Raw genomic sequence first — 13654 nt, 5'->3', positions numbered from 1 at the left:
CGCTTCACAGATGGCGCACAGAAATTTTAGTAAAACAGTAGTAAAAACCATTCCAAAAATTAGTGATTATCTAACTATAAGCGACAAAGATTGTAAATTTATAAATTAAATTAAATTAGATTTTATGGAATGTTTTCTGGTAACCGCTTCACTGCTTGAGGTTTGTTTGTTTCAATGTCAAAAAAAATTGAAAAAATCGTTTGAAAAATTACTATTTATTAGAGACCAAGAGATAAGATTGTAAATAATATTAAATTACAACAATATATTACAAAAGAATGCATTGATTGATCATGATAAAGTTGGTCTTGACCAATTGAACAACAAGGAATGTTGTACAATAAATTAAATAAATAACAATTAGATAATATTTCAGGCAATATTAACTAAACACATTTTGCAAGTCAGGTGTCACTTCTTTCGGTTGAGGTTTCTTCGAAAATGCTAAGCTGGGTAGGTCATGAATTTTGACCTCTTTTTTAAAAAGCTGGCCCATACTTCGTCCAATCAACTGAAAAAAAATCAAGTTACGATATAACTCAAATTCTATAACCCAAGTTAGAACTGTTTGCGCTCTCTGGTAGTCAATTCCGATATCACGACATTCACTTGTAGCATTTAAAGAAATACGTTTTAAATAAAATCACATAAACTAATTAATATTGACACAATTTAGTAAAAAATTAAAGTAACAAATAGTATAAAAAATTTAGTAATATATTTCAAAAAAAAATTTTTGCTACAAAAACTTGTTTTTAAAAAAACAAATAAAAAGAAGTTCGGCATATATCCCAAAAGAGCAAAAATAATGTAACTCTTATCTTACTTTGATCATTATTCGATGGTTGTAGCAAAAAATCTCAACCAAAACTAATGATTTAATTAAGGGCACCATTTTCAAGTTTTTTGTTTGTTTGGCGATATTGTAAAACAAAAATCAACAATTTTTGGCTAAATATGATTTTTTTGCGAACCGTATTCAATAAATTTTTACAAAACAATTGTATTCCCAACTGACAAACATATTAAAACACAAGAAAAAAATATATTTCCAAAAGTCTTTAGTAATTTTTCAAAGCAAAACCACTATTTTTAAATAATTCATTGATTTTTAACTTAAACTGGATGAAACAAACAAAAAATATATATTAATTTCGATCAAATTTCGCATTTGACTAATTTGACTATTTGACTAATAAAAAAATAAAAATAAAAATGCGTTCCGAATAACCTTAGCATTTTCGGTCACTTTTAAAAAAATCTCAAAAACAAAAAGTGAACATAGTTCAAAAACACCATTTTTGTTTTTGTTTTTCTATTGAGCCACCCTAAGTATCTACGAAAATAAGCAAAAAATTAAAAGATTCCAAAACAAGTCAATTTTTATTAAAAGGGGGACACCTAATGTATAAAAGTTGTAGCGCCAACCCCCCTTGTAACACAAACAACCCTTACAAAATTTTAAATGGCAACATGCCCTTTGTGATACCTCAAATAAAAGATATTTTGACTAAGAATTCGACTGTGTAATTTTTTGTTAGTTTTCAGTATTTTTATTTACATGACCCAGAACAAGATTTATCAGAACAGCAGAACAAATTTATTATTATAAAAGACACCTATAAATTTTAAACGTGACAAAATAGTGAATTCTGGCAAAAGTGATAAATCCCTCAAAAGAAGCAAAAACGCTTCAAACAGAAAAACGACAGCTCAGACTAACTACTTAAGTAAGCACCAGAATTTAAAACACAAATCAAGACACACCCTACAATTGAAAGTTGAAACAATATTGCCGAAAAATGCATAAAAATGATAAAACAAATAAGCAAAAATTTGATAGCGATGACACCGCGATGACTTTTCTTAAAAACTACGGTAGTTATCTGAACGAAACGGCACACTGAATTTAAGACCATAGTCGACTTTTTGATAAAGAACCATCTTTGAACAGTGGATTATCAAGTAATTGAGCCCCAAGTAACTTTATAAAAAATTATTGAAACTCAAAAAAAATCACAGTGCCGAATTTCTTCTGATCAAAAAAGTATGTTCTTCTAAGAAAATTAAATTTCTGCAAGGTTGCTTTAATTTGGGAAAAAAGTTGTGATTCTATATCGTACACCAGAGAGCCCTTGAGCAAAGAATAGACGAAAAACTTACATTTCCCGTTATTTTCCGAAACAAATCCTTCTTCACCTTCTCGACCTTATTTCCTTTACTTGTACTGCCTGAAATTCTTTCATCCAACTTTTGCAAATCAACTGGGTTCACTCCGGGAATTTGTTGCATCACACCGAGTACTTCGAGAAAAGTAGGCCGTAACATTTCATACATTTGTGCACCTAAGGTCAATAAAGACCCTTGATTGGCTTCATGTTGCCCATGTAACATCAAAGCGTTCAAAACGGACGCCATTATATGTGCTGCCATCTCTCCGTTTAAAGAACTATCAGAAACCAATTGTCTAACTATAGGTCCAGTCAAAAAAGTTGCTTTTAACGATGCGTTACTGTCAATCCATGACAACGCACCCAGTACTGCCAACACAATCGACTGACAAGTTTTCTCGCTACGCAAGAGTACCAAACCTTGAACATGAAATTAGCCAAAATTTGATTATTTATATTGTCACAAACCTAAATCAGATATAACCTCCGTGGTCATATTCGATCGTGTTGGAGGAGGCGGTGTTGGGGAATCCATACTCAGATCTTCAGTTTCCATATTTTCAGTATTTGTTTCAGGTGTGAGTCCACCGCCTACTAAAGCCACCTTTAGTACGTCCAAATATTCACGAGTTAGAGCTCGTGTTAAAATATCTTCAAGAACTTCTTGAGTGTCAGCGTTATCTTCTTGTCCTTCGCGATTGCGAAATTCGTTCACTTGTAACCATTTTGCGTGTAAACGTGATAACACTAAAACGTTGGTTGTATAATTCTGATTTGCTACATAACACTATTTGATCGTACTTAGAGGTGCTATGTGTGCAACGATGGGCAAAAGTACAGCTTCGTAGAATGGCGTAGGACAAGAATAGATAAAGGGTTTTAAGAAAACACGAATTATGGGTCGCATTCGATAATCTGGGATACACTAAAATGGAAACAACATTATTGTAAGATATAACAATTAAGTTGGCAATTGAAATCTTCATTTGGCAACAATGACTAAAGTTTTTTAGAAGACTCTCGTTGGGTAGATTTTAGTTTTCTCGTAACAAATTAGGACTAAAGATAATAGCTTTGTTCGGAGGATATTTAAGACTATATCCTGAACTAGTCCAAGATTTATTTAAAGCTAATGTACGGTTCAGAATCAGTTACGGATTTTCGATCACCGCGAACGATAATTTATCGTTATCAAGTATACAATAAATGTTTAAAAACTAACAAGCCACCAAAAATTATCACAAAGTTATAAATGAGATTCGAAAAAATTTGATACAAAAAGGTATACATTGATGAAAACAACCCATTTTAAAGTTTACAACGTTATTTTATAAATAACTTCAATTTAGTAAGGAATTAAATAAATCCCGGTAACTAAAACTATTTCTTTATTGTGATTCAAACCGATTACCAACTATTATACAGGCTCTCGCAAACAAGTGCAAATATTTCAGCGGTAATGTTAGAAGGTATGGTGATCCAACTCCCTTCATTTGTTTTAAAGTGGAACCAACTAACAAGGCCAGGAATCATTTCAAAATAATTAAATTAAATTCTTTTTATTTTAAAAAATAAATTGACAAATATTTTTTTTGCTAGAAACGTTAAAATAAAACTATCTGGACTGATATCGACTGCATCTTAGTACATTTTATCATTTTACGCGAAAACAGTACACTTTACAAAAAACTTACAAGTTACAACAAAAAATTTAAACTGAATGGGCTTGAAATTGGACTAAAGCCGAAATTGAGCTACAAAGTTATGAAATCATTTATGTCAACAGAGCCCTCGTAGCCTCCTTTGACAACGTTCTGCAACTTTAGGTATAATTTACACTGTTAAATAATTATTTAAAAAAACGACTGTTGAGGATAATAATTTTACAATTCCACAAAAAATACAAATCAATTTGTTTTACGCTTTTTGTCCAAAAAAGCTGTATTTTTTTTGGAAACTCAAGAACATATGTGAATCCGGACAAATCACGCTCATCCACTCGTTATACTTATAATGTTTTTCAGTAAAAGTTTTCGTGAAATTTATGAATTACTAAAAATGTAAGACACAGATTTGCGATTTATTCATGAGGTAAAGTTTCGGGAACGGTCCTTCTCATCTTCAAACAATGATATGTAATTTGAATCTGTATTAAACCATAGTATCTTAGTTTTTACTTGTAAATATTCCAACATGTTCTAAAATCTCTTACAATATTTCTCTCGGAAATTCGACCCTAAATTAAATTTGACTTCATGGGAAACAAAAGAGCAACAATTAATACCACTGCTAAAGAAAACAAATTTAAGAAGTTGAATCTACCTTAAATCTAATTTAATTTTTATGATTAACTAACATCTTTTATTACCATTTGACACTTTTGAATCTCCCTGCATTCATATTTTTTTCCTTTTCACTGCTTTCCACACGTTTTTTGGTTCTAGTAAACTGTGTTGTCTTTTATTGAATCAGTTCTTACTTTTCAAAGCAAAATCCGAAACGTCGTTTAAGAGATTTTTTTGGTTAATTTACTTACTGCCTTGGAAGTTAACTCTGCATTTCATTTATTAAACCATCACATTTCACTTCGTATTTGTAAAAAATCTTTGGATACAATTGTATTGCTTGCTTTTCTGTTAATGTAAATTAACTTAGGAATCATTCCCGACACTCTTAAAAGAAAAAAACGGAAGATCCTATCGTCCAATTCCGTTTAATTCGAGAAATAGCAATGGATTTTTTGCCTTGTTCAATATTCAATGTTGCCAATAGATTTTTTTTAATATTTCCAATTTGTTTTTCAATTCCGAAGTAAAATTACCGTTGGGGGCGGCACTGAGATAGGTCGAAAATAGTAACCATAAATGGCGGAATTTGTTTATTCGGATATTTTGAGCGTTGTACGAATTTTGAAGCTTCATAATTACTGTCTATGCGGAATGACTATTGTATATTTGGTGCAAGAAACGAATGTTGATAAATTAGAGATGACGAAGAAAACAAGTATAATGAATGACTGTTTGGTTCACTTTCTTTATTGGAAAATTATTACAAAGACATTAAAAAGCCCACCTTTTGGAACAATTTACGCTTAAATGTATCAGCAGTTGTTAATCTTAATTGTAGTTTTGTAAATTTACCGAAGTGTTTTATGATTTTTTCAGTGGAAAAATTCTAACCAAAAATTCAGACACTTCACTAAGTTATTGGTTTCTTGAGCCCAACAGTGTTTGATGTGATCCATTACTTATAGACTTTAATTACAAAACTGTTTAGTAACACTTTGTAATCAAAATTTAAATCTTTTTCACTTTTTATCCACTTTCAAATTCCAACAGTAAACACTTTATACCACAAAAAAAACCAGAACCAAAGTCAAAGCTAGTATTTACCACCACATACTTTTAAAGTGATTCTCTCTAATGTAAGTAATTAACATTATACACGCAAAATTCTTAAACAATTCATTAAATGTCAATTAAATGTGGAATTACTAAAAAGTCGTTACTGTTTTCATAGTTCAAAAGTCATCACCAGAGAGCGTCTAGTTAATTTTATTTCCACATGTTTTGTACTAACTCACAATAATTTTAGTCAACTGTCAATAATTTATTGTTGCCAACTTATTCGTGGAGAAAAATTTGATAAAAAAAATTTAAAAACTCACCTGTAAACATGCCAAGACGCTGTTAATTATTGCTAAACCAATATCGGGCAAAGTATACAAATCCCTGCCCAACGAAGGCCCCATCGAACCAATCATATGATAACAACTCTCGTGCAATCCAAACAAAAACCTCTGCATCCTCTCCATCGGACTTTGTACCGCTTGTAATTCGCCCAAATCACCCACCGAATGTCCAATCAAACCCAGAAGATTCGATTTCTCTGTCTCGAGCATCCCGAGACATCCTTTATAGCTCTCATGAATCAAATTCTGAGCTTCGCACGTAAACAATTCGTTGAAAACGCGAATGAGGGAAAGAATGTCTGGTAGAAGAGGTACAACGTGTGGAGCAGCTGGATTTCGACAAACAGGATTCCCCGATTCGGTGAGAGCTACAACGAAACCGCCACGAGTCGCACGTTCGGGATCTTCCGGCCACGAGCAACGTTTAATGGCACCTAAGAGAAGATTGATGCAGAAGACGATACTGCTGCGGTTATGGCCGTGAGGATTGTCAGCGTGTGGGGCTACAGGGGGTGTGTCAAGACCGACAAATGAGATGAATTTCGAGGCGCTTTCGAACGCGCCAGACGCCACGATAAGACGCCATTGGGCGTTCGCCTGAAAATAATAATTAAACAGTTTAGGACAATAACATTGCTTTCTTAAAATTTTTTGTTGACAAAAATTTTAAAATAATGTTTCTTTTGCTACTCAACACGTTAATCTGGTGATTGTAGATAAAACTTTGTATTGCATTTGTGTATTAGTCGCATTTTATCCACTTAAGTCTTGTGGGAATAAAATGCTTTCTAAAACACTTATACAATAAATAACTATAATAGTATTCCTTTGAGTGTTTTTTTCACTGCTCTCCCGGTCTCCCCAACTGTCTTTTGTAGCCCAACATCTCAACAGCTCTAGTGTTTGTTTTTTTTCTTAATTTGAAAACTCAACAAAAATAACAAATAAACCGATTATAGAAATAAAAAGTAAAAATACAAAAAATTTCAAAATTCGTAAATATTTCGAAAACATCTGAATTCTGAATTCAAGTATAGGGAGAGCTGATAAAAACTTGAAACTTCACATAAAAACGATGATTTTTTACGATATTTTAAATTTCCAGATAAGATCTCGAGATATTTAAAAAATACAAGTGTACCGATTTTTGAAATGAAAGGTAAAAATCCAAAAATCTTCAAAAGAAACCTAAATATTTCGAAAACAGCTATTAACCGTTTCAAAACTATAAAAACGCCAATGTCGCATTTTACCGAATTATTTTTTTTTAAATTGTTAAAGAGTTATTAATCATTAGATCTCTCATTGAAACCATAAATTACATTAGCTAAACAACTCATTTTGAAAGAAAATGTAACGTTAGCGATTTTATAGTTTTGAAACAGCTAATAAATACATGTATAGATGAAAACTTGACACATAAAAACGATGATTTTTTTACGATACACAATAGTTATTTGTTTTGCGCACGAGATCGCCAGGCCGAATGTGCATTAACACGAGTATGAAAAAAGCTTTTCTAACGCGTAAAACACAATGTTTTGCCTACGACTCTTTAGAAAATTACACTTTAATAAACTAATTCAATAAATTGTTGGTTAGGCAACCCATGATGCAATTTCTTTTCAAACTGACATTTTAACATTTCACGCTGACATTTTCCTTTTCCTTCGAGTCTTGTCTTAACAACAAAAACGTGTTCTTTTCTCAGCTACAAGCATCCTTGTAAATAGATTTTAGCATGGCGGTCGTAGGAAAAGGTAAATTTAATAATCCGAGTACACTACATTTGCCAACACAGCAAAAAAAACAAAATTATAAAAAAATTGTCGTATAACTTTTTCTGAGTTATTAGGTTATTACAAAATAGTATATTAAGTATCAAGAACGGTAGAGATTTTACCGATCGAAGACAATTATTGTCAGAGATCGATATTCCTTAACGTTCCTGATGCTTATGACGTTTTTTGGACGATCCTTAGATTTTTTTAAGATTTATTAAATAATGTCAAAATAATTGTCAATACAGCAGGTTACATTTACCGGTTGCTACTTCCAAGGCGTCTAGAAAATTACTTACCGACGCCTTAGACGTAGCAACTAGCAAACACCACGTACTGTCTTAGAAACAGATGTGATAATTGATAAACAATCAAATAGAACTCGATCGTGCAAAAAAAATTAACAAACATTCGCAACTTGTTTATAGCACAAGCGCACAGAGTGCTGCAAACAAATTACGAATACAACACAGAGAAATCCACTCACCTCAGCTAGCACCTCCCTCACGAAATTACTCTGCCGGTCATAATCACAAAAATGATTAGAAATCAAAAGCAGCGCCTCCTGCAACGTCACTTTCTCCAACGTACTCAACCCAGCCACACTATCCGATCTCGACAAATTCTCCACAGTTGCACGAATCTGATCGAAAACAGGCAACAACAAAAGCGGATATTTATTCCCGATTTTAACCATCAGCGAAGCTGCATGTCTTCGTACGTTTTTCACAGCCCTCGATCTTGTATCTTTACTCTGTTCATCAGGGGGCGCATACACCAAAGTCGAAAAAATCTTATCCAAAACTTGTGGTAAAAGGGCCGCCCCGGACGCCGCCACCGAATTGGCCGTCGGTGCCATTTGACCAGTCGACATACTCAAAAAAACAAATAGAGCCGAAATACAAGTCAACAAAGTCGAAAGTATTAACGGATCGACAGGCTGATAAACCAAACATAATTGTAATAATCTCAAACCCGATGCTATTGAAGGCCGTTCTTGTGCCTGAAGAACACGACTTAAAATACTCTCCAGAAAGGTGGACAAAGCCTCCCATTCATGAAACAGCGGATCGGACAAAACCAGCCCAGAAGTGACGTTAGGAACTTGCAAACATTTCATAAGCCACTGTTCGACGTAATTAAAAGTGACAAGTGGCGCCACAACGGTGGCTTGACGAAATGAATCAAGAAAATCGCTCCGACATCGATAGAAATAAGTTGAAAATTCCTCCTCACTATCAAAATCAATTTTAGCATACGCAGCAGCGCCTCCAGTGTCCGTATTTTGCACTTTCGATGCGGGATAATTGAACTTGACGATTTTTGGGGCCGTACATTGAACCCACTGAGGAATATACGAGAGAAAAACAGGATCACGTGAAATGTGTTCGTGTTTGAGCATACTGTTCCACAGAGGGTTGGCCATATGTGATAATGTGAGACTTTGATGGCTACTAAATGCAAGAATTGCTTCCAAAAAAGCCGAAAAGTTGTTGGGACGTGAAATAGAATCTTTACCCCATAAGACAACAAGTTGAGTTGTTAAACCGCCTAAAACCTAAATTTGGAATAAGTCAAACATCATAACGAGAGTTTGCGCTACATACCTGTACAAGTTTCTTCTTAAATAAATAGTGTTGTTCGTCGAGAATGGCACCGGGATTTTTTGACGCCGAAACTAAACATTGGATTGGTTCGTCGTTGAAGAGGAGCAAGAGTGGTTTTCGTTCGTCAACTTTACCTTTTCTATTTACAATCTGAAAAAGAGGTAGGTGCAATTGAAATTATTTTATAAACTGAGTGTCACAGCGAATTCAATAAAACTTTAGGTATTAAAATATTAAAAAAAAGTCATTAACCACAAGAAAGTAAGAAAAATTGGCCAAAAGTAAATAAATTACAAAAAAAAGCTCAAAAAAATTCCGGAACCCAAACATAATTTGAAAATAATTGGCTTCGTCTTATATTTTTGTAATTTGCCCCATTTTGATGCTTTAAGGGACATCTTAAAGCACGCAACGTCATCAAATGTGATGATGTCATAATAACCATTATTTGACGGAAGATTTTACGCAAATTTTTTGGTTTTTTTTATAAAAATAGTACTAACCTGTGATAAACATTCAGCCGCCGGATACTGAAACGCCAAGTCGTTCAATAACAGACACAGAATGTGTAGGAGTCTTCCATTTTGAGCCATAATGTGTGACATAGAGACCCATTCAACAAAACCAGTCAAAGTCAGTAAAACAACTTGAACGACTCTACCATGAGCGGTAGATTTCGGTGTGTTATTTGTTTCACCACATATACGAAATTGGTTCACGTGTAATTCGATTAGACGAAGAAAAAAATCAAAGATGACCGCCATATTGGCGGTGAGGGCATGATAGATGTCTTTTCTTCGCTGATTTGATTCCAGCGTCTGTAAAAGAATTAAAAACAAATTAAAGACGAACAATACCTCATCATTAATTTTTTAGTTGGTTAAAAAATGACTAAAATGTTTAATGTAATCGTTAAACCTTAGTTAAAATTTTTCCATTAAATAGTTCAGAGTACATTTTCCATTTTTAAGTAAAATAAGAAAGATGGTAAAATTTAAGTACAAAATTATTTGGTAATAATATTAATAATAATATCTAGAACATAGAGTAAGTTTAAAGTAATGCGTGGTAATGCATAAAATTAATATTTTTGTTGTCAGTTATTTTTCAAAAAAATCCAGGTTTTTGTAAAATTATGTCTTTTTTATTTTTTTAAAGCAACCGACATTACTGTTTTTGATAGTATGCTTAACCCTGTCAAATTAGATAAATCGGTGTAAAAAATTCCTAGAGAATTGGATGTTTAGCCCTTATTGACCAATTTGTAGTATTCCGTGTTGTTTGTATGAATTAATCTCTTTTTTGCACTTTTGTTATATTAATATAGTTTTGTTATCCATCACGTATTGTCTTTGTTCCCCCTCAAGCGGCTCCCAAAAGTAATTCCCGGGACCGGGGTTCTCGTTCGAGATAAGAGTCACAAATTAATATGGAATCCCCTAGAGACTTCATTTATTCCCATTTATTATCAACTCGTGCAAAAAATAATTAATATAGTACAAGCTTGTTGTTTTTAACATTTTTCTAAATGTCATAACTTATTTCGAGCCATATTCAGCTTTCTTATTGTAAACTGACAACCAAATTTTGCTTTTCATAATTTGAAAGATATTAGTCTTCTGATTCAAACATGTGTAATATGCTAATATGTTTACTTTTACCAAAAATTGCGATATAAAAAAATATTAAATTAAAAAAAATAACAAAAGTTAATAAAAACTCTTTGTAATATGGTGTTAATAAAAAATGTTGACGTTAAAAATAATCTTGTTGCAGGAAAATCCTTTTACAAATTGTAAGTATATTTCATAAAATATTGGCAATATTGTTTTTATTTGTTGCTTTTTAGAACAACAATAATAGTTGCTGTCTTATTTGATACGATACAACTAGATTTAATGTTTTTTTTTCAAATTTAATATTTTTCTGCAATAATTTTTAGTAAAAGTAATAATATGCACATGTTTGTAACAAAAAAAGTAATATTTAAAATAATTTATATAAATATAGCATAAAATAATGTGACATTTAGAAATAAAAATTAAAAGCATCAGGTTATAAATTAAAAACCATCTTTTTTTTGTAAAAAACCATAAATAAAACTTTTATAGCGCTGCCGCTCTTCAAAAACCTTTCTGTATGGAAAGGATTAAACCTGGAACCTATTGCGCGCGAACAAACTTTTTCACATTGAACTTTTCAGGTTCCGCAAAATAAAGTTTTTCGTTTTCTCAAACACACTTTTGTAAATTATGCTAAGGTCTTGTAGTTTACGCTCGTAAGTTCGACTTTAATATTTTAATAATAATTATGTAATATTAATTATTTTATCATTTTTTTTTGTATTTCCTCTATGCATATGAATAACAACAAATAAAACTTACAATTGAAAAAATAAAACAAAAAATTATCACGACATTAACACAAACAAAAAACTTTTGCTCAAACTGCATAGAAAATTTAGCAACCAGTTAATGCATAATTATTATGTTAGTGAGCATGGTAATAGGAATGAAAATTGCGAAACTACATTTTTTTATCAAAATTCCAACCGTAGTAATGTAACAATTATTGTTGTCAAAACAATCTTTCGAAGATTTTTAAAATAAACAGCAAGGTAAATACAATTAAAAAATGGCTTTCAAAAGTAACTAATTTTTAAGTTTGCCAACATATTGTCACTTTGATGGTGTAGATGTCGCCCGAATCGATAACTGTGTGGCCTTCAAAACTGTGATTAAAGTGACCTGTGACTAGGAAATTCAGTTGACAACACTGAATTATTAGATTTATTTGGAAATTATGACAAATTAATAATACAATTTAACGGTCAATAATTTAATCTTTAATTAAGAAAATCAAGTAAATAACGACAAAGAAACGAAGCAGCACAAAATATGCACAAAAAAATACAATTTTGCGAAGGTCAGACCATAACTAAATATTTAAATATGCAAAAGTAGATCTATTATAAAATGAAACGAACATTTCACTCGCTACGGTCGCTTGTGCATTTTAAAAAAATATAACAATACAAACACGCAAACAATTTATAATTAATTTTTTTTATATAAATACTGTCAGTGTCAAATATCAGATAAAGACCAGACTATATCACCCTAACAGTGCATGTCCAACCACTTTTAAAATTGGCTGTATTCCGTATTTGACATTTTGAACACCAGATTTGACATTTTTGAAAATTGGACGTTAGTGTTAATCATTAATTCGTTAGTCTAAAGATGGTCTAAAAAATAACTAAATGTGTTGTACGTGTTTTAAAGTAGAGACAACTTGAAAAATTTGGAAATTGAATTTGCCAGGTAAAATATTACACCAACCTTAATTCAAAAAAATTACTATTTATGATAATGCCAACCCGGCGGCTCTTAAATAGTTGATTATAAAAAAAATCGACAATTAATAGGTAAAATTGGTAGAAAAATGTATAAATAAAATAAAACAAATTTATAAACAAACTATGACTCCAAAATCATGTGGGCTCGGTTTTTCCAATGTTGTCAACTTAGTTTCTAAAATCCTAGCCGCAAAACCCCAACTCACCTGCAGTAAAGCAACATCCTCAACTAATCGTAGAAACACCAACAAAACCAATTCAGTTTGAATCTCCCCACAAGAACAAGCTTCCGACAGCTCTGAGAGCAAACCTGGCCATTGTTGTGGCCATTCTCTCTTCACCATTTCCACAATAACTCGACTTAAAGCATCCTTCATGTGTGGTTCGTCACTAATCCCTCCAGCAGCAAGCAACTTCATTGCATTTTCCTGAAACAACAATCATTAAACTCCATCTGATGCAATATGAAGCAATCGCACCTTGATGAAGATCTTCTCCTGTTGGGAAATTTGCGTCCAGCGATACTTGACCGTATGCTCCATCAACTGCAAGCCGAAATGCCTCGAAATCAAGGAATGTTGCGTCCCTGCGGCCAAATAGAGCCCAGCTTCGGCACACAGAGGTGAAGTCTCTTTAAAGCTTTCGCACGCGTTGTATGCTTTGAGTCGGTCGGTTTGCGAAGCTCCGGTGCTCATTGTGAGTTCAACGGCTCTTGCTAAATCCGCAGCAAGAGCCGCAACGTCTGGTCCAGCCATCGTTTTCGAAAAATTCGGAGAAAAAACTACAAGAACAATCACATGGTGCAAAACAGCATGCTTTTGGTTCGAGGAAGGAAAAGGGGGATTTAACGGGTGATTGTGTGAGAAGTGATTAAGGCGAGACCGAAAATTAAGTGGTTTTAAGACTTACGTTGATTTTTTTGAGTTATTTCTAGTCCATGACACGATTTTCGAACAAATGATGTTTCACTAATAATTTGCTCATTGACGGTTGCCGGCCATTGCCGGCGTGTGCGGCATCTGGTGGAGTTTTCCACAAACTTGAAC

The 13654-nt window shown here is 32.8% G+C and overlaps 1 protein-coding gene across 1 annotated transcript; it reads right to left on the bottom strand.

Annotated features, from left to right (window-relative positions):
• Positions 1 to 196: 196 nt before the first annotated feature.
• Positions 197 to 13645, bottom strand: Ranbp21. The gene is made up of 11 exons (XM_969603.5): positions 13518 to 13645; positions 13088 to 13389; positions 12815 to 13036; positions 9754 to 10068; positions 9251 to 9400; positions 8131 to 9201; positions 5839 to 6459; positions 2973 to 3096; positions 2640 to 2918; positions 2164 to 2591; positions 197 to 511 (listed from the first exon to the last, which is right to left on the bottom strand). Exons 2-11 carry the CDS (start codon positions 13361 to 13363, stop codon positions 383 to 385), a joined length of 3615 nt encoding a protein of 1204 aa, XP_974696.2. The 5' UTR covers positions 13364 to 13389; positions 13518 to 13645; the 3' UTR covers positions 197 to 382.
• Between the last annotated feature and the right edge of the window lie 9 nt (positions 13646 to 13654).

This window comes from Tribolium castaneum, chromosome 9 (genome assembly GCF_031307605.1).
Source record: "Tribolium castaneum strain GA2 chromosome 9, icTriCast1.1, whole genome shotgun sequence".
In the NCBI taxonomy this organism is placed as follows: Eukaryota; Metazoa; Arthropoda; class Insecta; order Coleoptera; family Tenebrionidae; genus Tribolium; species Tribolium castaneum.
Note: the sequence above shows the minus strand (reverse complement) of the source record. Positions and strands in the feature narration are given on the sequence as shown.